This window comes from Theobroma cacao, chromosome 9 (assembly GCF_053813885.1).
Source record: "Theobroma cacao isolate CCN51 chromosome 9, ASM5381388v1, whole genome shotgun sequence".
NCBI lineage: Eukaryota > Viridiplantae > Streptophyta > Magnoliopsida > Malvales > Malvaceae > Theobroma > Theobroma cacao.
Window position 1 is genome coordinate 43,649,867 of NC_142647.1, and position 27,179 is coordinate 43,677,045.

Sequence of the window (27,179 nt, forward strand, 5' to 3'; positions counted from 1 at the left end):
TTTGATCTCTTTTATTTCAAAATAATATTTTTGATTTATGTGAATGCGATATTTTATCTTATTTTAATTTTTAATAAAATTTAATATATGACAGAGAGAAAAAAATTTAAAACTTTTGATATGTAGTAATGAAGTAAAAATTTTTTTTACGTTACTTTAAACCCTAATATCTCAAAACAAATTTTAAGTAAAAATTTTTCAATAAAATTAGTAAGTACGAGTAAAAAATTAATCTCTTAACCAATACTATGAAATTTGAAATATCCATCACTTAGCAAAAAATTTATTTTTAATACATTCTTTTCAATGAAAAAGAAAACCTTTCAAATTGTTAGGGAAAAAAGAATTTAATGACAATAGACTTTAACTCAAACAAGAAGTTTATAATTTTCAAAGCAAATATTAATTTTTTAAAAATAGAATATGCTTAAATTAAAAAATAAAATAAAAATATTTATGTTTTAAAATATTTATAAAATATTAGATCTATTTTTTAACTGTTTGACTAACAGCTAGTTAAGGATCAAGGAACCAAAACATCATTTTTAAAGTTAAAAGAACCAAAATATCCTTTTAAAGTGTTTTGAAATATTTTGGATTTTATCCAATAAAAATATTTATTAGTTGTTTTTTTCAAATTTTCTCCATTCTTTATTGCACCAACGTTTGAACATAAAAAAATATCAAAATGACTTAAAAGAATAAAAAAGGATTAGATTATTTGCATTTTTGAATATTTTTCATTTTCATTTTCGATTGAGAACTCCATAATTAATTCCTCAACGAGTTAGTCTTATTTATTTTTTTAAAGAGTGTAACGAAAAGAATCTTGATTGAATTTATAATATTAGGAAAATTGAGCCATACACACTTCCTATATGGAGCTGGATTAGCCATGGACAACAAACAAACCACAAGAAGCAAGGCAGGATTTGGAAGGGAATTAAATGATGAAGATAGTCCAATTAATTGAACAAGAAACAACCATTTATAATTATTCAATATAAAGAAAAACTGTTCACAAAAGAAGGGGAAGAAAAGAAAATGCCAGAAGGACACCATGAGCTAGCAGGAGCTTTGGCTAAGAGAAAGGGCCATGCAAAGAACGGAGGCGACGCTTGGTGCGTTCACGTGCATCCTTTGGCTGATCCTGCATTGCATAAACCATGTGAGCAATTGTCACCGAAACAAGTATCAGACTCACACACAACACCGCATAACAGTGGCGACCCAACTTTCCTAGCAATCCCTGAACCGTCTTCACCATCTCCATCCTTTCTCTCCCTACAAATGCACTTCTAGCTTTTTTCAAATCCTGAAGAAGAAAAGGTTTTTGGCTTTTAAAAAGACAGAGGGGAAAGGAGAATATGAGGCCGTTGGAAATCAATGTTGAAAAACTGTGGGCGTGGTCAGGTCAGGCATTGTCGTTTTTCGATAAACTTTTAGGCTGAAGCTGATAAACTCCTTTGTTGAAGCGTTACCAGACTTTGAAAAACCACAGCCGCAGGGTCAGCACTTCGATGCATTGTGTCGTCATTTGTGCAGGCTTTGGTAAAAAAGTTGGGCGCTTGGTGGAGCTTGCTCACTGGCTGAATCAGTCACGTTCTATTTACAAATTAGGATTCATGGCTTGTATCTATATCTTTTACTTACTGTACTTTGGAATATTTTTATCTAACAAGTAATTTTCACGTATATTTTTATATTATTTTGTTGGCTTTCCCAATCAAAAAAATAATACTGAAAGAATGGAAATCTTTTCTCCATATATAAATGCTTCATTGATCCAGTTAATTTTGAGTGGTACAAGACAAATTCAGAGTATTTACAAAAAAAAAATGAATGAATGAATCACTTTACATAAACAAATTTTCTAATTAAAAAGTAGTACCAAAGAGGGGAGATTGAAAAAAACATATAAATTCACAAGAGAAAGGTCAACAGCATCAGCTCTGCACATCATTCTTCAAACTTCATGATTAGGCATGCCTAGTGGAATTGTTAGATTAGGCAGTTGCAGCTTTCTTGAAACGGGCTGGCGTTGGTTTGATCCAATCTTGCCACCAATCATGTTCTTTGTCAAGCAAGGCTGGGCCTCTTCGCCTGTCAACTCTCGTGACCATTCAACCCTTTTCTTTGTATTGGCTCCAGGTCCATAACATTTATATCCTCTATACAAAACCGAGCTGTAGAATCAAGAATCAACGGAAGACAATTACATATTCGTTCAGTTTCCAAAATTTTACTACAATAATGAAGAAAGGAACGAAAGACACCTGAGCTTTTTATTTTATTGGTTACCTTTGCTTGGACGAGTCTCCCCTGTCATCCCACCCTTGGGCCAGAATCGCATGAGACATATAGGTAAGGGCAAAAACAACCACCCAAGAGAGTAAAGCCTGTGTCCTCAGAAGGTGACACCCTGCGTTGGGCTGTGATAGCTGCATCTCCTTCCGAGGGTGAATGCAAATGGCACCTCTGAAAAAAATCCCAAGAGAAATCCACTTGTAAGCTACACATGGCAGCTATATATTGCTAAGATTGGCATCTATGTATGATCAGGTTCTTGAATGTGTTACCTCAAAAAGAGAAGCGGCATTCCACAAATGAAGTCGACAGCTCCTTCAATGTAACAACTGCTGTAGTAGTGTCTTTCGGTGTCATCTAGCAAGGTATCCTGATAGAATAAAATTCTGCTTCCGAAGAAAGCTGCCCTATCTCGAGATACCCTCAATGCTACTGCTTTGGCACCAGCTCCATGCGTGTTCTAGAGATGAAAGAGAAGACACAGAAGATTAGTTATTTATTGCTTTATATATTTCATTTCTGGATTTTATGAATTTAAATAGGAACTTTAAATAAATTTATGTGACTAAAAATAAAAGAGTAATATTTTGAATCTGATTTTCAGGTCACTCGGTGTTCACTTTATTTTATAAATTGTCAGGTTATCATAATTCATAAATGAGTATGGAATTTGACAAAAAATAAAAAACATGGTATATATTAAGAGATGACCCTCTGTCAAACATTTTGCCAATTAATCTTGTTTGTTAAGGCCAAAATACATTTATTTAGTATCAAAAGAATGTACCTGAATTGTGAGGTATCGGGCAACAAAATCAGAAGCCAACACAGAGAAGGTAGGAGATTCAAATATATTCTCACAATCATCCCAAGTTATTATCGTGCCATTTTGCCTTTGAACCACTTATTGTAATGAAGAGCTTGTCCGCAAGCACAACAATCTTTTCTTTGTAGATCCCAGGCTTGACCAAAATGAACACAACTTCTTTGTTGTTGGATGGCACGGCGTCAATGGCATCCTGTATTTTCCTGTAGTCTCCCTTCCCTGATGGATCAACTCTTATAAGTATGGCCGCAGGAATTTCAGCAGCGTCGATTGGTCGAGAACTAGCCATGAACATGATCATGAGTAAACTTAGGAGAAAGATGCAGGTGTAGATAGAATAGCTAGGAGCCATCGTTGGCAATTTGTTAATCTTGATCAAGGTTATGAACAAGTGAACAAAGAAAGGAATTAGTGTAAAACTGGTTTATGAACAACTTAAACTTAAGGCTGTTCTTTTATGTACATATCTGGGGCTGTTTTCTTGCCATCTAAGTGTGATATTAAACTTTTATACATCTATTTCGAGCAAGCGTGTGTACGTTATATCAGGACAAGGGTTGAGAGGGTAGCCCCTAACACAGGTAGCCGGGAACTAGATAAATTTGGAGGAACTCCTGGCCTATAGCCGCCTTTGATTTTGTTTAGGCTTAAGTATAACCTTGCATACATGATAATTAATAATAAGCCATAAGATCATTGTGAGATTATTTTTCTTTTAATTATGAATCAAAAAGAAAATTAATGAAATGACTTAGATCAAATTGAGTTCTAACTCAATGAATTCATAATAAGATTATGATCACGTTTAGTCAAGGAGAATTCTTATTGAAATTTTATATCTAAATCAAGATTGTTTAGAACTAAATAACAATTGATTATCATATTGAATTCATAAGAGATGAATCATAAAGCATTCCAAACCCAGTTAATCGCATGAACTAACCTTTGAGAGAATTTCATCATATAACCAATGATGAACGACTTATGATATGAAAGTATACATAAAAGTTATGAATATAACACCCTAAAGGAAAGTAAATACGTTTACTTGGTAAGATTTCTATACATGATAGAAATAATTGGAGCTAATGATACTTTAAAGGTCAAGGGTCATGAAATTATGAAATCCAATAAATAAGATCTATGCACAAAGATTGATTTAATGGGATGCATAAAGATGCATAATTCATCCGGTAGATACAAACCATTAGTAGGATGCATATTGATGCACTACTCCTATAAAATGAGTCTACTAAATGATTCAACATGAACAATTGGATAATAATTTCCATTCAATGTAATAAATTCCAAGTAGTTGAATATATTGAATAAGATAAATATATTTTGTGCAAATCATAAGGTTGGTGAGAGTAAGATAAGTTATTCATTAAAAGTGTATAAGATACATTTGCCAGTCTAGGAAAAACAAAATAAGACTAAAGAGTTAGAACCTAAAAGGGACTGAACAAAAGAATTTAGAATGACATGTAACATAGAGAGAATCTTGAGTGTTAAAAGTGACATAAAGTCATGATTGAGCGGTTATATTTGAATGGTTCCAAAACAAGAGATAATTGCATGATTATATCTATAATCAATTACAAACCTTGTGTTTAGGCTACAAAAAGAGAGATATTTAAATCATCGATTTAATAAACCAGTAAATGATTTCTAGTTGTTAAAGTAACAACAAGAGCCATAATAACGAAATCAAGGTCTCGTTGTGATCTAAATTAGTATTTCAATTATGACAATGGAGATTGTCAAACATATAAATTAACATATTCCCAAATATTGCAACTTGAGTTGTCCTAAGACACAGTCACTAAGTGAAAGAGTTCGATATTGGATATGTTAGCAATTGACTCAAGTGCAAGTGGGAGATTATTGGTATATACCATTAAGCCAATTAGATTGGTCAATGAATATATATATATATATATATATATATATATATATTCTAATTTAATGTATATTTAATCGTATAACTATATGTGATAGAGGTTTTCTTTCATATTAGTGCAATAATAAGAAGTTATTAATTACTAAATGGATGAAACCCATGAAACATAAAGGCCTTGCAAGATAATTGTAAAGTTGTTACAATTAGGAGACATTCTGCATCAAAACCATGTTTCTAAATTGTTTCTAGTAATTGTATTGTCAAGACAGGGCATTGACTATGCTCAAAGACTGATACATGTTAAGCCTCCTTACTTGGAAAGTAAGCGATCGATCTTATAAATTAAAGTATATGGGATACTTGAGTATAACATGTGGGTGCTTGTTAAAAAACAAGTTCACTGAACATAACCCACTGTAAGAACTCCATTTGGTATTTCACTCAAGTGTCTATGTAATATGTTCTCATACATAGTCGTGCAACTAGTCCTCGGACTTGAGACACCTGTTTATCTTCCATGAGAAATGATATCCTTTGATTTCACCCATACGGGTCTAGAAGCGATCAAATGCCTAAACAGAGTGTTTTTAAGTATGTCATAAAGCATACGAAGGTGAATGTGTTGTCAAGAGAGGATTCATCATCTTAAGTGATATGAGAGGATGTATCTCATTTGTTCTCAATTCTAGACTAACTAGTATAAAGTCTTTGGCCAAAGCATGCTGAATTTGAAGAAAGTTAGTTTCCTAAATTCAAAAGGTTAGTCATGAATCATGAGAACTAATATGGAATGTCATAAGTAGACACCGAGCCATGCTTAATGACATATTTGGGATATTTGATGAAAGGATCGTATTGCATTTAGAGGCTTATCATTGAAGGGGTTTGTCAAATTCTTTAATTGACTCTTTAACATTTGGGTGGTCATGATGTGTTGCCAGATACTATTCAAGATTTATAAATATAGATCAATTATTAAATTGATATTTGATTATGATTTATATTTATTGCCAACATATTAGAAGCCTAATGGGTCACACACATTAAGTGACATAATTGAGATTAAATAAGGATAATCAATTAAGTTAGACTCAATTGAAATAAATTAAAAAAATTAAAAAATTAATTAAGTTCACAAGGACTTAATTAAGTAGAAATACAAATGTTGTATCTAGGGTTACAACTTAGTTTGGCTATGTAAATATGTTAGCCAACTAAAATTTTAAAGCCTCCACCTACTTCTTAACAATTTCATAAAAATAAGAAAAAGATAAATAGTCTTCTTTTTATGATAGAAATAAGATTTGGAAAGAACTTTTGGTCTTTTTGTTTTAGAAACAAAACTTGCTAGCACAAGTAAAATTCTACCTTTGAGAAGGTCTTATTCGATCACTGAGTGGATTACTGTTAGAGGCCAAACACTTGGGTGACTGAAGATTTGACAAATCCTAAAGGTGAAGAAGCAAAGATTTCGACTGTAGAATTTTATACTGTCTTATTTTTTTTTCAAGTTACTTAATTCATCATAAGCATTTTTGGATTTCATTGGCTCTTGATTACGATATTCAGAGTAAGGTACGTAATACTTAAACTTATGAGTATTCATAATTAATTTGAAAATTGATGAAAAACACAAACATTGATCCTCAAGGTTTCAACTATTTCTCTGATTAAATGTATTTTTATTTTGTCACTACATTATACTTTTAGTTTTCATTACTTTATGTTTGAGCACGAGGCTGAATCTTAGTAGATTGAACCTTAAAAGAACTTTTCGTTTGGGAAACTCAACAGTGGTATAATCTCCAGAACATGCTAAGCGACATAGTGCCAAGACTAGGTGAAATGAATAAGTTAATCTAGAAGGGGAACTTGAGTGTGAGTATTCCGTTAAATTCTTCAGTAGAATAGTTATAGGGGGTGAAAAGGGAATTGGTTTCAAGTGGAAGAACTTATAATGGTTGAGGATTGCACCACCTAAATTGAGATATTTTGTTGGCTTATGCTTAAAGGAAGAATGGTAATGAAGGAGGAGCTCTTTAGAAGAGGAATTATTCTAAGGGATTCGACAATTTGTCTATTTGCAAAGAAGAAATAGAATTTGTGAACCATTTATTTTTCTCATGTCATGAGGTGTGGAAATTTTGGAGTATTTGGTGCAACACATCGGGAATAAAGTGGGTGGCATAGAAAGAAGCTAGCCTAGCTTTCTTTGCATGGTTGGTAGTGAAAGTTCAAAGAAGAGTGAAATAATGTGAAAGATGGCTTTTAATGCTAGTAGAAGAGCACTCGTGATACACTGTGAGTTTATAGAATTTCATAAATAGTTAATGTTAAATATTTAGTATAAAATTTTTGAATGAATAGATATTAAAAATTGTTTATCGATATTAACAATATGAGTATTGCAATTGTTATAGATTGTTTTTTAAAAAAGAAACAAAGTAATGTAGTTGTTATGATGCAACTATAAAATTGTAGATTATTTGATCCTTAAAATGATACAAAGTAATGTATATTATGATTATACAAATTGTGTTAATTTATACTTAAAAAAGTGAGAACAAAGAAATAAATGGTTATCAGTTGTGAAGTGTTGTGGATTCATTAACTATAAAAGAATAACAAATGTATGTTTGTATCCAGCATCACTAGAAAGCAAAAGAAAGATGCAATGAAGAATATTTGATTCTTAACATTTGAGATACACAGAAATAACAGTTACAAAAAATTTGTACATTACATCAATCATGAGATGATAATGGGCAAAAATTAAGACCAAGCAATTTAGATAATCTCCTTTTTACTTTTTTCATAATTTTTCAAGTTCAAGTTGCACTTTCAATAGTTCAACGCCTTGAACAAACCAAGAGTTCATGAAATTTATCAATTTACAATAAATAGTCTTTGTCATGTCATCTAAGTAGCCCTAAGTTTTCTCTCTTACCCATAGTTAAAGAACTCAATTTTCACGTAATTCCTTCCAATTGACAAGTACAATTACCTCTAAACTTCCTCAGTCCTCTCCTACCTCACCTCAGTCAACATTATAAAAAGTACTCTTACTTGATAACTTGAATTGTTGACATTTTTACTTCTATAGGCAAGTCTGCCTCCTGAAATTAACTTGTAGAGTCACTTGTGGCATTTGACAAAAAAAAGTGATTCAAAAGATTCATTACACAAAGAGATAATATCCATATAGCCTCATACCTTGGATTCTTTGTTAACAGCTTTGTCCATGGCATCAATAAATATCGTTTGAAATTTCTTCATATTAACGAATATGTTTGAAACACATTCCCCCACATGTTGCGAACCTCTCCACAATGTCTTCATTTAATTAGTTCAAAGAAACAACAATGAAAACTAAAAATTGCATTTGAAAAAGCTTTATTAACGATTAATGAAGAAATACATACTAATCCATATCAATCCTATGTGGCAAACAAACTTACTTTAAAGTCTCACAATTTAAAGCAAAAGACACAAATGATTAAATTATAGACTTGACATTCCAAAAATAACTTAATCATACAACAAAATCGGAAAACAAATTTATCTCAATATTAACAAATAACAAAATAGCAAAAATGTAATCGTTCTTCATTTTACGTCACATAATATTCATAATTCTCTTATGTTCCAAGTGCTTAACTACAATTCCTTTTAATTCAATTTAAGAATTTGAAATGAAATCAAAAGAATTGGTCAACAATTGATTACATTAACAATAAGATATAAAATGAACTCGTTTTAGTAAAATCACAAACTAGTAGAATTCCCTAAATGCCAACTCAACAATTGAGCTTCCCTTTACACTATGATTGGGCCTAATGATCAACAATGGGGATATAGGAAAAAGTACATAATAATGGAAATTGATATTGTTGCAAAAGATTTACCTTTCAATAAAAAATATTCTCACCGTATGGAGTCTGGAACAATGCCAACCAAAGCTTTTCTTATAACACAAAAAGAATTTAGATGATCATTAACATTTTTCCTTACAATTCTAGAAAACCAAATTAACAATAGATACTGTATGATCAAAAAGAAAAAAATCGTAAAAATCGCAATAATTAATACTTTTTTAAAGAAAAAATAAAAAAGATATGAAATGAGAGATAGAAGTACATGGAGATTTATTGGCAAGAAAGACAAGATTTATGAACCCATAACGACATTTCTTGAAACAGGACCAGTATCCAAAATATTTGGCCATTGAAAAAAATTAAGAAATCAATCATTGCAATAAACAATATGAAAGCGGCATATCTCGCATGGTTAGGGAGCTTGCTCTCTGTTCATCATAATCAAATGCACAAAATAAGCAATAAATCAAACCCATTAAGAAAACCAAAAAAAATTAAAACAATACTCCATAGCCACCTAAAAAAAAAAAACTACAACTTCAGAAGTGATTTCACTTATTACACAAAGAAGAAAGATGGGTAATAATGAAATATCTTGTTACAAAGGTCTTATTTCAATTGTTTTTTTTTTCATACTGGAAGTTCCCGCAAGGCCCAACTACCCTGTAAAAGTTTTATTAATAATTAAAAATAAAAAAGGTACAATAGGGAGGGGGACCTAAATCGTACCTCTAGAATTACATGAGCAGGAAGATAAAGAGTTTCTAGTATAGGAATTACTATCTTTGCACTTATTTCTAGTGTATAAGATAAGTAATTTACCTTTGTACAATAATCTAGATTAAATTCATAGAAAATAAAAGTGAGAAGTACTACTCCTTTACATTTATTTAAATATAACATAAGGCAAATTAAGCTTATCTAATCTAAGGATGCCATGCAACTGTGCTTGAGGTTGAGTGAATAGTTGTAAGTTCTGATGAGAATATCCAAGGTTCGACAAATAATCTGCAGCTTGGTTACCCTTTCGATAAATATGAGAGATTCTATAAGAAATTTTATGTAAACATTTTCTAATTGAAGCAAGAAGAGATATCGAATGTCATGTGACCCTATACTACTTGACTTGATCATTTGCACCACTATCAAAGCATCCATCTCAATCCAGATATTATATATACCATACTGTTGGCATAAAATAAGGCTTCTATATAGAGCCTGTAATTCTGTTTTCAACAAATTATTAGGACTCAGACTTTCAAAAAAGCCAAAGAGAAGTGTACCTTCATTGTCTCTTAGAACCCTCCTCCGATAACACTTTAAAAGTTATCTTTGGAGCTACCATCAACATTTAAATTAAATTCACCAAGCAATGGTTTATGCCAAACAATAATTCTGAGAGGTAATGGTTGTTCATTAGCAAAATTTATTCCCCATATATGAGCGATCTGAACATCCCTTTTCCATTGCCATTTTACCATAAGTTGACCCTGAAATAGCTGCCATAAGAGTTTCCTAACGCACCACACAACTCTGTTAGAATACATGCACATGCCTCTGTGTTTTGCATCATTTCGTTCCATCCACAAGAACCAAGATATGAACAAAGGTAGTAGAATACAAATAAGACCTTGCTTGATGTAGTCATTGGAATAGGCCATTTAGAGGCCAATTGAATAGCTTTAGTTTTGATATGCAACTCCACAGGGATCCAATTATGCATCAATCACCATAAGAAGAAAGAAATATTAAGGGGAATGTTTTTGTGCCATATAAACTTACTTAATGGGTGGCCAGGTTACTGGTGTCGAATTATGTCCCAAACACTTTTTGTTGAAAAAGCCTTGTTTGGAATAGGTACCCAATAAGCAATGTCATCACTAGTATTGTTAATAGGAATTTGTAGAATATCATCTATCAAGCTTTCTGGCAGCACCATTTTTAATTTTTCCTCATTCCATTTATTATAGTTATAAAAATAACACACTTTCACCATTGAATTAACATAAGAGGGAAAGGAAGTTACCAGTGGCTGGTTGCCTATCCAATAATCATGCCAAAAGAAAATATCTCCCCTACCAATTTGCCATCTTATGTGTTCTTTTGCCACTTGTTTTTGAGTTAGTATCTGTTTCCATACTTGAGAGTCATGCAGTTTCGGTTGCACATGTATAGGAATTTGGCCAGAGCAATATTTAATCTTTAAAAACTTTGTCCACAAGCTGTCACGAGTCTTGAACCACCACCACAATTTAATTGTAAATGCATTGAATACATCCATCAAACTTTTTATATCAAGCCTACCTTTATAACAAGGAAAAGTGACTTTCGGCCAAGGTGCCCAATGAATTCTTCAATATTTTGTGAAATCACCCCATAAGAATTTATGAAATAAACGCTCAATTTTTTCAATCACACAAACCGGTAGCTTAAGCACTTGAAAGAGATAAATTGGCAAGGAAGTGAGGACACTTTGTAACAGAGTAATAAGGCCCCCTTGTGATAAGATCTTATTCTCCCATCCCAATATCCGATCCCTTATTTTATTAACATGATCATCAAACAACAAAATTTTTTTGGTCCTTTATGAAGAAGAGCACCCAAGTATGTAACAGGAAGACATTTATGCACAAAACCAATGACTTGAGCAATAATTTGCTTTCTCATATTGGCAACATGATTGTGAGTTATGAAACAACTCTTTTGCTGATTAATTCTTTGCCCAAAAACTTGCTCATATTCTTTCAAAAAATTAAGGATCTTCTACAATGTCGACTTGTTTCTATTGGTTGAATCCCACGGTTTTAGACAACCACACATTAGAAAACTGAGAAAAATTGGAAGTAGAGATGAAACATTACAAGAGAAAACAAAAGGAAGAGAGATGCCAAAAGTGCAAAATATTCCCCTAAAAAAATAAAAAGACGAAAAAACCAAGGTTTTGGATATTAAAGAGAAAAGATAAAAAAAATTTCAAAAATTAGACAAAACCCAACTGCTTCGCAAATCTACCAAAAAAACCCTATAGAACAACTCTTACTCAATTAAAATGCTATATGTCAACCAATTGAACTGTTGACGTGGCGTTCTAATTGAGCTCAATTATCTCCTTCAAGAGACAACTTTTAATATATGCAAATTATCTGATCAATTTGGCTCCACCGGAACGGAAAGGTTTCTCGAGAGAAAGTCTGGGACACGGAGCAAGTCTTCGAGGTAACAAAGCTCCAAGTGAAATGGTGGCACAAAGCAAAAAATCCCAAGCTAAGTAACTTTGTGGGCGAATTAATGCAACAACCAAACATAGTGAAAGACCCATAGAAAATAAAGAGGGGTAGGAAAGAGTACTTGGATTAAAATTCTCTGTTAAAGCACTACTAGACTTTAAAAAACCACAGTCGCTGGATTTAACGCTTTGATGCATTGTGTTGTCACTCGTGCACGCTTTGGTAAAAATGTTGGGTGTTTGGTGGAGCTTGCTCACTAGTTGAATCAGTCATGTCCTATTTACAAATTGTGATTCATGGCTTATGTGTCATTTTATTTCGAGTAAATGAACATGAAAATTGCCCAAAATGGATGGGATGGAATGGAAGGGTTACTGTGATTTTCTAGATGCGTCTCATGTCCCTACTGAATTTCCTTTTAAGATTGTGTCCAAACTGTTTTTATTATCTTTTAAGTTTTAACCCCTATCCCATGTCAAGTTTTTTATAACTATCCTTAAAGGTTTATTATTAATGAATGCAATGGATTTGAGAAAAAAAAAAGTATTGTGAAATGTATTAGGTTGCAAATAAATTAAGTGCATGTTTGGCCTAACTTTTTTTCAGCTTATCTACCTTTTAAAAGCAAAAGCCAAGTCAAACATGATCTTTTGAGAAGCTTTTAAAAAAAAAAACAATTTTTTTTTAAGAATAAAATTTAAAAAAAAAGCTATAAGGAGGAGCTTTTTTTCTCTTCTTTTAAAAATACAAGAGAATTTTTATTTTTGTTTCAAAAATATCCTCATTTCTTAAAAATAATTATAATATTACCCTATCAAAAAAAAGAAATACCTTCTATGATAATTTTAACAAAAATTATAATTTATTAAAAAGAACTTATAAAAAGAAATTTACCAAACAACTTTAATTTAATTTTAAAAGCTATTATTTTTCTTAAAAGCTTTATAATAGCTTTTAAGTTAAAAAAAAGCTAAACCAAACAAGCTCTAAGTTTACAATTAAATAAGAAATCATTAGATATTAAACTTGTAGTTGGATTTTATTAAATCCATTGTTGTACTTTACAAGTATTTTTCTTAAACAAGTAATTTGCCTTTCCTCTTCTATCTATATCTTCAAACAGACAACTCCCAAAATCTTAACAGATAATCCCAAAATCTTAACAGATAATAATGTAAGATTTTTCATGTATATTTATATTATATTGTTGGCTTTCCCAATCAAAGAAATAATACTAATAAAGAATGGAAATCTTTTCTCAATTTATAAATGCTTGGTTGATCTGTTTAACATTAATTTTGAGTGGTAAAGGACAAATTCAGAGTAGTTACAAAAAAATGAATGAATCACTTTCCATAAACAATTTCTAATTAATAAGTAGTACCTAAAGTGGGAAAATTGAAAACAAAAATAAAAAAACATATATGGCAGCGGCATCAGCTCTCCACATTCATTCTTCACTCCTCATGATTAGGCATGCCTAGTGGAATTGTTAGATATGGCAGTTGAAGCTTTCTTGAAACGGGTTGGCGTTGATCTGATCCAACTCTTGCCACCGATCATGTTCTTTGTCAAGAAAGGCTGGGCCTCAATGCCTGTCAGCTCTTGAGACCATTCAACCCTTTTCTCTGTTTTGGCTCCAGGTCCATAACATTTGTATTCTCTGTAGAAAACCGAGCTGTAGAATCAAGAACCAAGGAAAGATAATTACATATTCGTTCAGTTGCCAAAATTTTACTACATTAATGAAGAAAGAAACGAAAGAGATTTGAGTTTTTTTTTTTTTATTGGTTACCTTTGCTTGGATGAGTCTCCCCAGTAATCCCACCCTTGGGGCAGAATCACATTAGACATATGGGTAAGGGCGAAAACGACCCTGGAATATGGACCCCATGCCCTTCCCAGTAGAGCAGTCTTGACGCCAGTGACCTTGCAACCCAAGAAAGTAAAGCCTGTGTCTTCTGAAGGTGACTCCCTGCGTTGGGCTGTGATAGCTGCATCTCCTTCCGAGAGTGAATGCAAGTGGCATCTCTGTAAAAAATCCCAAGAGAAATCCATTTGTAAGCTTGCCGGGGCAGCTATATATTGTTAGGATCAGCATATATGTCTGATCAGGTTCTTGAATGTATTACCTCAAAAAGAGAAGCAGCATTCCCACAAATGAAGTCGACAGCTCCTTCAATGTAACAACCGCTGTAGTAGTGTCTTCCGGTGTCATCTAGCAAGGTATCCTGATAGGATAAAATTCTGCATCCGAAGAAAGCTACCCTATCTCCGGATACCCTCAATGCTACTGCTTTGGCACCAGCTCCATGTGTGTTCTAGAGATGGAAAGATAAGATATAGAAGATTCGTTATTTATTGCTTTATCGATTTCATTTTTGGAATTTATGAATTTTAAATAAAATTTTTGAAACTAAAAGTAAAAAAGTAATATTTTAAGTTTGATTTTCAAATCATTCAAGTATTCAATTTATTTTATAAATTATGACCTTATCATAATTCATAAGTTGGTATATAATTTGACAAAAAATAAATAACTTGGAGTCTCAATATACATTTAAGAGATGATCCATAGCCAAACATATTACCAATTAAACTTGTTTGTTGAGACCAATATACATTTATTTATTATCAAAAGAATATACCTGAATTGTGAGGTATCGGGCAACAAAATCAGAAGCCAACACAGAGAAGGTAGGAGATTCAAATATATTCCCACTATCATCCCAAGTTATTATTGTGCCATTTGCCTTTGAACCACTTATTGTAATGAAGGGCCTGTCCGCAGGCACAACAATCTTTTCTTTGTAGATACCAGGCTTGACCAAAATGAACACAACTTCTTTGTTGTTGGATGGCACGGCGTCAATGGCATCTTGTATTTTCCTGTAGTCTCCCTTCCCTGATGGATCAACTCTTATAAGTATGGCCGCAGGATTGTCAGCAGCGTCAATTGATTGAGGACTAGCCATGAACATTATCATCAGTAAACTTTGGAGAAAGATACAGGTGTAGCTAGAATAACAAGGATTCATCTTTGGCAATTTGTTAATCTTGATCAAGGTTCTGAACAGGTGGATAAAGAAAGGAATTAATGTAAAACTGGTTTATAAACAATTTAAACTTAAGGCTGTGTTTTTAATACACATATCTGGGGCCGTTTTCTTGCCATGGAAGTGTGATATTATACTTTTATACTTCTGTTTCAAGCAAGCGTGTGTACATTATATCAGAAAAGGCTAGCGAGGGTGGCCCCTAACACAAGTAGCCGGAAACTAGAAATTTAAAGGAACTCCTGCCCCATTTAACCGCCCTTGATTTGTTCTGAGATTTCTAGTTTCATGAGTAGATTCATGACAGCTTTCTTGAACAAGATTTATATATAGATATACGGTTTATTAGTTTTTTCTTTGAGATAGTAGGGCTGCCTAAAAGATAAACATTTGCATATTCAAGCAATATTCTGTACTCCTGTTATGGTATTATTAGCAAGGGATATCTTTAAATTATAATTAAGGACCACAACTTCTTGGTAGTAGTTAGTAATAACCTTATCAAGTTCCTGATAACCAAAATGGGAGCAAGAAATAGTTGCATTCACTTGGACAATCAAATCAAAAGCTCTTCTTCTTTGTTTTTTTTTTTTTTTTTTTTTTTTTTTGCAATTGATTATTTTTGCCACACTTGAAAGGAATTTGATATGTTTCGGCCGCCTGAAGCTATCTCTGGAGGAGAACGCTACAAAGTTGCAAAGTTGCAAAAATATGGCAATATTCATGCAGCTCAAGTCTTGTGATAGCTTAAAAACCACACTGGCCATCCCTTTTCTGTTCAAATTCATTGTTACATATAATATATGTTTGAATAGTTGAGTTGGCCCTAGCTCCGCCGCTTTCTTTTTCTCTTACTAGGAGGCTGTTCAATTGCCCATTGACTTTTTCTGGGCTTCGTCTTTGTTTATAGTTTTCTTCTTTTCTTACTTTTAAGGCCTCGATTGTTGTTCATTTATGGGCCGATATTTAAGGTCCAATGCGGCCCAAATATGCTGGAAATATGTCCGAGCTGAATTTGTTCTTAGTAAAGAAATCAGTAAATTATCTTTTTAAACACTTATTTTTTTATTTTTTTTCTTTTGATCATTCAATTTTGAAAGATGATATATTCATCCCCGAAGTTAATAATTGTTATTGTTTTGACCACTTAATCTTTAAAAAATATATATATCTCACTTGAAGTTCTACATTAGCTGCTCTAAAAAAAAGGATTTTTTTAGAAAAAAATTTTTGCCACTTTGATTTGGTCACATGGTAAAATGTCTAACATGGAATACTTATTGTCACGTGCAAGATTTATTATCTTTTAACGTTTGAGTGTCAAAATAATAAATTCACAAATGCCCGTAACCAAAATATTATTTTTTAAAATTGGATGATCAAAACAAAAAATTTGGAAGAATTAAATTGTCAAAAAAAAAAAATTTACCCTAAAGAAATTCAGATATTTGATCATTCTCTTGCCATTCTCAAGCAATATGGGGAGGAGTGCCACACAAGGGTATGTATGAGAAGGGTGATAGGACAAATGAAAGAGCATACCACTTAATTATTGCATTATAATTATTTAATTACAATCACAAAATCTATCAAAATATTGTATGAAATCTACTCTCATAAATGGTGTCTGTTATATAATTTTTTGTTGTGATTGGATAATTGTAAAACTTAATATAAATAATTATAAATAATACCGTAGATATATATAAAAAAAAATTAATTCCAGCTAAGTTACTTCCTAATTCTTCAATGAATTCTTCCATTTTATAGAAATTTGACCGCCCACAATGCTCTAGAATTTATAGGTATCCATGAACCTCTTGGACATAGGCCTCAAAAAGTCTGTATGCACTCATCTGTACTGAACCAAATTACACAAAAATAATGAAAATTTTGTCCTGAAGGCTGAAGCTCCATCTTTTGCCAAAAGTAGTGTCTCAAGAAAAAAAGAATTTCACTTCACTGGGTCATCCAAAATGATCAAGTGGCATCATTTCTTCCATGGGCAATTCCAATTGATGCCATCAGCCATCTGATCATGTTATATATTACCAGCTAATTTCAAATCCCAAATGTATGTTTATACACTCGTTCTTCTGTCAAAAGAAAATTCTTTTGGCCCGATATTAATCTCATGTTGCGTGCGTTCGTGTTGTTCACTTGAACTCGGCTCATTTACAACATCCCTATCATAGTCCAGTTGAACTTGTTCCGCCATAAAATTATGGTGGTGAGACGATGAACCATCACCATAATTGGGGTGGGAGGGGGATGGAGAATCTGTGTCCCAATGCTCGATATCGAAATTCGATCTCCTTGGAGAGGCATGGAGGCTGTCCATTTCGCTCCGGTAGTTTCTCAAGAGGTGAACCGGGGACGTGTGGTGTGATGGGGTGTTCGGTCTGCTAGAGAAAGGGGTCCCCGAGCCCTTGTTCTGTTTGATGTGTTTCTTAGCCGTGTGGTGCCATTTCCTTAGAGCCGTGGCTACTCGTTCGTTGAATATGGTCGGCTTCATGTTCGAACCCATCTGATCATAGCAAAAATCATTAAATGGAATGATTTAATAATTAAAATATCACTTGGAACGTTGAAAATTTATTCTATGGTCTATGTAAGTTTTTTGTAGTTACCTGTGTTACTAGGGCATAAAGAGGAAGAGTGACATAGCTGCAAAGAATTTGAACGAGGACCCTGTGAAAAAAAAATTACTAAGTTAAAATTCTATCAGAGTATTTCATAATTTCCATAGTCATGGTCATGGATGGGTGATGAGATAATTTGAGTTTTTACCCCATTGAAATCCTGATGACTACATCTTCCACATGCTCATGGAAGCAAGATTTTAATCCAAATTCAAACTGTCAGAACCAAAAACAAGAACTTATATTAGAAAATCATGCTTGTGACCAATTATCATGACCCACCAAACGTAATAAATTCAGCAGAGAACAAGGACAAGAATCGTACCCAAGTCCATGCAAATAATGCAAGCTGGAAGGCATTCTGCAAAAAGAAAAAGGAAGAAAAAAGACCAAACAGAAAATTAACATCACCAAGAAATTTTATGCAGAAGATAATTGTGGGACCCTAAAAGGTTATTCTAAACTTGACAATTCGTGTTAACGTGTCGTAAACGTATCAGACACGATTAGATACGAAACACGTTAAGGCTAAATACGAACACCACACGTTTAACATTCGTGTCTTAAATTTGAAACACGTACACGTACATATTTAATACACGTGTAACACGACACGACACAATTAATACGTTTATTAAACGTGTTAATATACGACACGACACGATTAATAACAAGTTTAACACGATTAAATAAATATATTTATAATTAAATATAATTTTATTATTTAAATTTAAAATCTATAATTATAAAAATAATTATAATAAAACAAAAATAATAATAACATCAAATAATCAAGTTAAAAATTAGGATTGAGCATGTATAATTACCTTTTATAAAATTAAAAAAACTTATTAAAATAATTATTTAAAATTATTTTAATTTTTAACTATTAATTTTTAATAAGTTAATAAATGTATCACGTATACACGTTTAAACACGATAACATGATTAAACACGATAACACGATTAAGTAAATGTATTTAAACGTGTTTTAAACGTATTTGTCGTGTCAGACACGTTAAGACATGAAAATTTTCTTGTCTTAACGTGTCTAACACAATTAGACACGAAACACGTTAACACTAAATCCAAAACCTGTTTAACCCATGTCTTCTCGTATCGCGTTAACATGTCGTGTTCAAAATTACCAAGTTTAAGTTATTCAATAATATTTTTTGCAGAAAACTATATATGTATAGAAGATAAATAATATAATTATATAACAATTAATACCTGGAAAAGAACAAAGTTGATAAGAAAGAGAACGAGTCTGGGTCGGTTGAACCAGAAAAGGTCGTCGCCAGGCTGAACGACCGGCACTCCTTTCACCACCTCTCCTCTCTCCTGAATTCTGAGCCCCATTTTGGTTATGATCACCTGTAGCTTGGTTCCCACTAGCAGGATAATCTGCATGTTCATCCCAAATCATAGCCGTTAATCTCATCCCCAAATCATTGATGATTAAAGGATAATGCTATTTAAATGAGTAAAATTGGTAGGAAAAACAATATTGTCGATTTTGGGAGATTATGCTTACAATCAAAGGGATGAATGGCAGCCACAGATAAGAATACCACCCTGTCCATAAAAAATAAATATATGAATAATTGAGTCAAATTATTAGGCCATTAAATTATATAAACTATCATTCAATTAAATATTTATATATAGATATATATTTATAATTAAAAACTGATAAACATAATGTACTCACCATGAGTGTTAAGGAGTAGGAAGAGTACAGCCAAAAACCATATTGGAGGACTGGAAAATCGATGGAAGATAAGTAAGTGTCAATCTATAATATTGTAAATTGAGAATTAAAGAGAGAAAAATGGAGAATTGAAATTACCTGATGCCCACAACAACCTTGAAATCTTCTTCCAATGATCTATTTATGTATTTTTGGAAATCAAATTGGGTTTGGCTTTGGGGTGCCAAGTGTGCCTGTCCAAATAGATTAATTTGACAGATTGAATAATTACTACAAGTAGCTTCCAATAGCGAAATAGGAAATTGCATAGATGAGAAAATTACGAGGAAATCACTAAATACCATGATAAATCCATGTCGGAGGGTCAAGTAATCAACTTTAGGCACCGACCTTACAAACTGTCTGAAGAAACAAACCTGGAAAAATACAAGCGACCCAGTGTGAGGTTGAGGACAATGTAAACTAATATATACGTTTTGCATTATGTTATTTTGGTAGCTTAGATCAAATGGGGTAGGGGTTAGCAATTGATAGTTTGGTCCATCATAATTAAAAATGAAATATTTTTAGAAAATTAATCAAACTTAAGAGAGGACTGAACCAATCAAACATAGAATAGATTTGGTTGGTTCGATTTTTGATTAAAAGAATCGAAATTTTATCACTTTTATTTTTTTACAAATTATAAAATTAAAATTTATAAATTAACTTCATCCATAATTATAAAACATACAAATAATCTAAACATAAAAAATATATATAAATATAATATTTATCGTTTCACTCACATAATTATATTCTTTCACATAAGCCATCAAATTAACATTCAAGAGTTTTAATCTTTAAGTTCTAACATTCAAGATTTAATATAACAAAAATAATAAAATTAACATCCACAAAATAAGACCATCTAACACAACACAATCAATCATAGCACATCATCAACTTAGTAATAGAAAAATATATATTTTATATAAATTTAATATATATAATATTATATATATTAATATATATAATATTAGTTTATTTTTTAGTTGATTTGGTCCAAAAATTTTAAAATTGAGAATCGATTAAATAAATCAAATGTATCAAATCGGAGCTAACCATTTTACCAAAATTACATTTGATTCGATTAAGTCATTAATTCAATCTAATTTTACTTACCTTTAAGGTGGGGTGAGGGTTGGTTTGATTGAGTATACATTTTAAAGTCAAAATCATAGTAAATATTCTTTATAAATATTTATTTAATTGCCTGGTGAATAAGATTAAAGAATTAATTAGTAGTAAAAAGTGGCGGGGAAATAAAAGTCAAAGTGGTGCAAGTTGGGAAAACTGTGGTGGCCATAATTGGATGGCTGTAGCCGTGGCTGGGTCCTTGTCTAGAAAGGCAGTTGGCGACCGTTATCTTGTACTAGATGTTTTTCTGATCCAAAGACCGTTAAAATTATTTTGCTATTATAAAATTTATAGGACCAAGAACTTCAGTAATTTATAATTACTACATGAAAAGTGGGGGAAAGAAGTTTCTTACTATCCACATAAGAACTGGGTTTTTGGTCCAAAAGCTCAAGTGCCTTCTTCCAAAGGACGTTTCCCTTGCAAATCTGAACCGCTCCGGATCTGCTCAAATTAAAAAAAAAAAAAAACCAGCATTAATCACTACATTAATTGGACTGTAGCCTGCAGCTAAAAACAAGATTTTACCAATGGAAGTTTGAAAAGACCAATTCATAATTAGCAATTTTTTTTAAAATTTTTGTAAATTAAATACCCAAGGCGTTTTAAATTATCGACATATTAATCACTTAGCTTATTCAAATATTTCCCTTGTAAAAAAAAAAAAAACTCTCATATAGTATGAACGGAAATATTTATCACATGGTAGAATATATTAAACTGGGTGCATGCACCAGCTTCTGAATAAAGTCCGTACTTGGTCATAATTTGTACTAACCGTGTGAGAACTGGTATTCGATGGTTCTAGTCTCCTTTTCCCACCTCTTCCAACTTCTCATCTGCGACGGACAAGAAATATTCCAAATTATATATATTAAAGTGAGAATTAGGAGGGGCGACGATATGAAATATCCGATCATTTGACTCAATATAAAAGAAGTGAGGACAAGTATCTTGGAGTACCTTAGCTCTGCCCAATGCCATTGTAAGGATACAGTAAAGGACATGGAAAACAGCTAGCACGAAGATGAAAATGTGGAGTTGGTGGATACCATCCGAGGAAACAAATGGTACTTTACCCTGTATATATACATATATAGTATATGTTAACAAATTAATCCAATAACTCCGACTTCCACTGGCCCTATTTGTGCATGAACACGCATACCAAAATAATTTTAAGAGCTTTTACATTAACTAGCTAAGTTCATAACCTTTTTTCTTTATTATTTCTTCATCAATTTGCAACAAGTATAATCAAAGTTTATAGTTTCAAGGGTTGAAAATGGTCAGAATGAGAGTAATATTAATGCATGATTCATTTTTTTGTGTTTTGTTAATTATTAATATATTTACTTAGAGAGACTTTTCTACAATAATCAAAATCAACTTATTTGTTTTAATTTATGAATGATTTCTATACCGTGCATGACTTTCAAATCCCACAAACATAAGCGAGATGCTTCGTCTATGTAATAGCTTACCAAGTTTGATAATTCTTAGAGCCAAGAGAAAAATGTAGTAGAATGCAAGAAAATTAACAAAATGTTACGATTGAAAAGGTATATAGCAAATAAAAATGGAATCTTCAAATTGATTATTCATCGCATAGAGGTCATAAATTCACATTCTATTCACAAAGAAAATGGTATCAAATCATCTGATGTGACATGGACTTTTCCAATCTGAAGGTTTAGTGGTATAATGGTCAATTTGTATAAGCTGCTGCAAAAATGGAGGGTCCTTAAATTTAGGGAGTAAAGACGTAAGATAAAAGGTGCGTGGACCATATATACACAAGCATAAATCGGTCTTACTTTTGCTGCACATTTGTCCTCTGAGGCTCCCGCCAGTGAACGCCGGAAAACTCCACCAGAATCTGATACCGTCAGAAGTCTCCGGCGATTCTCGTAATCTGTATCTTCAACGTCTTCATTCGTTTTCTCTTCTTGTTTCTTATTGCATGGATGCCAAGTAGACCCAACTTTCTCTGATATGCATATGTCTGATATTACACCTTGTCCTACTGTTAGGAGCAAGGATATAAATCCCAGCAACATAAGCTCTGATGCACACCCAAGAAAGAAAAAAAACCCAATAAAAAGATTAATCAGCTTCATCTTAAAGTTTAAAGTTCATTAATGTCTAAAAATGAATGATAATTTGATGATGGGTTAATATTACCTGACTTAACCTTTTCCAGTGCTTCAAAAAGTGCTCGTTTATGTTTCTTCCTTAACCACTGTTAAGAAAAAAAAAAAGGGTGCAAGAATGATTAATTTTGGAGTTTAAACTTTGATTAATAGACCTTATCAAATCAGCATAAAAAGAACTCTAAATTGCTTGTACCTTTCCGATCATATGGATTATGTGCTCAATGATTATTGAAATCAGAACCAAAACAAAACAGACTACAGCAACAGCCCATGTCGGTGTTTCCTCCAAAGACCTTCCTCCACCTCCTCCAGCCATGTTTTTGCTTCCAAGTTTTTACTTCAATTGCTAAAATATGCTACCAAGATTCAAGACTCGATAACTTGGGGCTGATGGAATGAAGTTTCTCAAGGAACAATATATTTGGAAAGAAGGAGCAAATACATATACTTCAATACCGATCGAAAAGGAAAGAAGGGAAAGGAAATGTGAATGCAGCTTCTGCCAGATGGGGAGTAAGCTTTGAATATATGAAGGATTTTCCAATGAACAAGACAGTCCTTTTCTTTCCTCATTTTCATATATATAAAAAACACAAATCAAAGAAGTTGCAAAGGAAAGAAGCGTAGAAGGGACAAGTTGATGACTTTGACTTTGAGAACGCGTTAGAGCCAAATGAAAGAAAAGAAAAAAAAAAAAAACCAAAGAAGTATTTGTGACTTGATCAAATAATTCAAACCAACAGATTTCTTTGAGTAAATTGAAAACACTTGTTCATTAATTTGGATCATTATGTAATCACCGTTGATAACTCAGCTGAGTCAACCTTCCTGCTCTTTTCATTTCCTACAAATTGATTTTCAATCCAATGGTTGAGAACTTCAGATTTGCATACGTAGTTCATCCAAGATGAACTGAATTGACTAGGACGATTTCATTAAGAAATTATGTAATATGACTTTGTTTTTGTATGACAATGAATAATTTATGATTAATAGAAGCATGATTGGTTATTTTAATGGACTAAATTATATATTGCTATATTATTTCCTGGAACCGGGCAACCGGCAATCCAAAGTGGATTAAAATAACACTTTTCTTATTTGTTTGTATACACGAGTATGTGTAAAACTCATCTATTGAATTTAGTATTTTCTTCATGTAAATCATGCCTGTACCAAGGTTTAAATATGAAAATTTGACGGAGTAATTATAAATGTCTAACTGTCATGAAATTAGTTTTCATAATATGCATGTTTAGACTAAGAAATTTAATGATCAAATACACAAAGGATAAAATATTTTGAATGTTGTAAAACTTACTAATTTTAATACTAGTACAATTAATTTGACGCATCAACTCTTTATATAAAAAGTTTTCATTTTTTTAAAAGTAAAATACATTAATCTCTCAATTTTTTATCATAATTATACATGGGTTTATTAGTTTTCAAAATAAACCGTTTGTCCTAAAAGAATATTTTCACTAGACACTTAAATCCTGTGGTTAATTAACCATCAATATTTCTGTTAGTTAAATAATGTGATAATATTTTTAGGATAATTTTTTCCTTCATTAATTTTAAAAATTATCATAACAATTTTTCTCCTTTTCAAAAAAATAAAAAAAATTTCTTTCCACCAACCACCCATGGCGAGCGGAGCTCCCCAAGGGAGCCCTAGGAGATTTGACATTCCATGGCTGGATTCGGTCGCGAGGTGACCAATTGATGTAAAGGAGCGCTATCGACCGGCTTGAGAGTAAAGAAAAGAGTGGAAAAAAAGAAGGGTATTATAGATATTTCATATTTAAGTATTAATGTCGTTTATATGTTTGGGACAAAGTATTTATTTTAAAAACTAATGGATCCGTATGTAATTATGGTTAAAAATTGAAAAGATCAGTGTATTTTACTTTTATTTTTATTATCTATATTGACTTTCATGAAATTAAAAAAAAAGTTTTGATTTCAATATATTTTAATGTGAGATTTTAAAATTTTTTATAAATTTGATATTTCATGATTTTTAATTTCAAAAAGTAAAAAAAAAATCATGAAAAATAATTTTAAAATATAGAAAGTAAGAATTATTATTAGATGTTCCAAATATATACATAAACTTTGGAATATCTTTAGAAAAAGATGACAAAAATTGGGACAAAAGTAGTACAAAATTAGGTAATTGTGGGCACTTAGACTTTAATTAATGTGCAATTTGTTCCACTGAAGGTGAAGAAATTAATTAATGAAGATTAATACTTTTAAAGGAACTTAATGCCACTAACTACAAATATGTACAGCACCAATTAATAGAGTTGGAAATAAGATCACAGAACCACATGGGCATTGTTAATTAGTTTAACAAATTAGAACACAAGTTGTCATTAAAATTGTCAATTTTTTTATTAACTTGATAAAGTCATTACTAACTACTACTATTAAGTTGTGGTCCCTCGTGGACATTTGATGATATATCATGTGGCAATTTGATGATATATCGTATTGATTACTAACCAAAGTTTTGCCTAACGGATTATCAGCTGTTATCTCGTTCTAGTCGGGAGAAGGTTTAAGACCTGAATCTACTCTCTCCCCTCAGAATTCTAGACGTACAGAAACAAAGAACTACCTCTTTGTAAAAGTGTACGTAGGATAATTCTAGTCTTTGGACAACAATTGTTCCTTGTCCAAGAAGAATTTACGTTGCTTTTTTGTCAATGGATCAGAGGTCGTGGAAGAAAGATGTGACTCAATTTGATAAAAAGTGGGCAGAAACAGAGGACCATAACTCTGTTGGTGAATTCATTTCTCTAGTTTCTTTCCTTTCACAACTGGGCTTCGTCGATGTATCATACGTTTGTTAAAACTGATCCAACGTAGAAAATTCTTGTTTCAAATCAAGGACAAAAACTCATGATATTGATCATATATAATAACTTAAAACTTAAAACTTTGACTATTGAGAGCCTCCATGCATGCTTGCCCTACGTGGCCGCATGATGTATGGGCCAACGCAAACCAGTGGACTAAATATGCTGAATTCACCATTTAACTGTGCATAAAAGTCATGCAAAAACATATGTTTTTCTTGAAAATCATGCAAAACCAAATATCACTTTAATTTTCAAACTTACTTTCAATATTTTTAACAAGTGGTCATTAATTTCTTCAGTTTAACGTAGGCAATTGCAGTTTTGCAGATTTCAATATGCTTGTTTATTAACGAGTTAATTAGGCCTAGGTTTGATAAATATATAATTTTTTTTAAAAGGCAATATTCGATTGAAAAAAGAAGTTCTGTACAAGGGTTTGAAGCCATACAAATAGCACTTCAAACCAAAGGAAACCAGAGGCTTCCTGGAGCAAAGGGAATCCACAAACTAGATCCCTTCAAAGAAAAAACGCTCCTATACAAAAATCAAATCTGCGCAAGGAATACCACTATCCCAATACCTTCCTATACACATGAAAGCAAAAATTGTAGCCAAGACAAACATTCCAGTAGACTGCTCAGCAGCCAAAAAAAAAAAAATATAGAAACAGCAGCATTTGAGAACCTGAAAATCAGCAGTCTCACCTTCGCAATCTACAGCAACGGTATCCATGACAACCATAAATAAATTGTTCCTTAGGTTGTCTATAGCCTCAGCGTTAATCCACTGCAATTCATGGGATCATTGCACACCACTTTTGGCTAAAGCATCAACATTGCCATTCGAGGAACGCGGAACGTATCATATTTGCCATTGCTGAACATGGTCAAGAGCTTTCATAATCTGCATGACTAGTTTTCTTAATCTTCAGGGGGACATTGTGGGGATTGTGGATCCATTTAACAACATTAAGGGAGTCACATTATGGGACCTTACTGCCCAGGTTTTCTTAAGCCGCTCTAGTCCTCTAAGATTCCAAAAAATAACTATGGGAAAAGCCACTTACACAAAGAAAAATAGGTGACACCAAACACGAAGGAAATAATATGGGAAATCATACGTAACCACATACCTCAAGAAGTGTTGGAATTCAATCTCATGCTCAAATATGAAAATAATTAATAAATTAAAATAATATAACACAGTGAAAAAATAAATTAATATTTAATCAGAGAAACAGTCGAATCTTACAAGATCAATGTTTATGTTTTTCATGTAACTTTCAAATTAATTATGAACACTCATAAGTTTAAGAGTTACATACTTTGCTCTAAATATCGTAATTAAAAGTCAATTAAATTAAAATATTTACTTCTTCACCTTTAAGATTTATCAAATTTTCAGCTACCCAAGTGTTTGAC

The 27,179-nt window shown here is 32.2% G+C and overlaps 2 protein-coding genes, 1 long non-coding RNA gene and 1 pseudogene across 3 annotated transcripts; all 4 read right to left on the bottom strand.

Moving 5' to 3' along the window:
- Positions 1-965: 965 nt before the first annotated feature.
- LOC148761005 (uncharacterized) lies at positions 966-1,290 on the bottom strand. The gene is made up of 2 exons (XR_016028515.1): positions 1,236-1,290; positions 966-1,150 (listed from the first exon to the last, which is right to left on the bottom strand). It is a non-coding gene; the product is annotated as an uncharacterized LOC148761005 (long non-coding RNA).
- Positions 1,291-1,979: 689 nt separating this feature from the next.
- On the bottom strand, positions 1,980-3,485 carry LOC18590075 (putative pectinesterase 11; annotated as a pseudogene).
- A 10,123-nt stretch (positions 3,486-13,608) lies between these two features.
- On the bottom strand, positions 13,609-15,155 carry LOC108663294 (putative pectinesterase 11). Its single transcript, XM_018126901.2, has 4 exons — positions 14,787-15,155; positions 14,271-14,459; positions 13,934-14,169; positions 13,609-13,816 (listed from the first exon to the last, which is right to left on the bottom strand). The coding sequence occupies exons 1-4, from the start codon at positions 15,123-15,125 to the stop codon at positions 13,609-13,611; spliced, it is 972 nt and encodes a 323-aa protein (XP_017982390.2). The 5' UTR covers positions 15,126-15,155.
- Positions 15,156-16,914: 1,759 nt separating this feature from the next.
- On the bottom strand, positions 16,915-23,444 carry LOC18590076 (MLO-like protein 6). The gene is made up of 15 exons (XM_007015374.3): positions 23,079-23,444; positions 22,914-22,971; positions 22,547-22,794; positions 21,693-21,809; positions 21,508-21,568; positions 21,085-21,173; positions 19,892-19,966; positions 19,689-19,783; positions 19,551-19,600; positions 19,374-19,414; positions 19,070-19,243; positions 18,162-18,197; positions 17,985-18,052; positions 17,825-17,885; positions 16,915-17,721 (listed from the first exon to the last, which is right to left on the bottom strand). The coding sequence occupies exons 1-15, from the start codon at positions 23,199-23,201 to the stop codon at positions 17,275-17,277; spliced, it is 1,743 nt and encodes a 580-aa protein (XP_007015436.3). The 5' UTR covers positions 23,202-23,444; the 3' UTR covers positions 16,915-17,274.
- Positions 23,445-27,179: the final 3,735 nt, after the last annotated feature.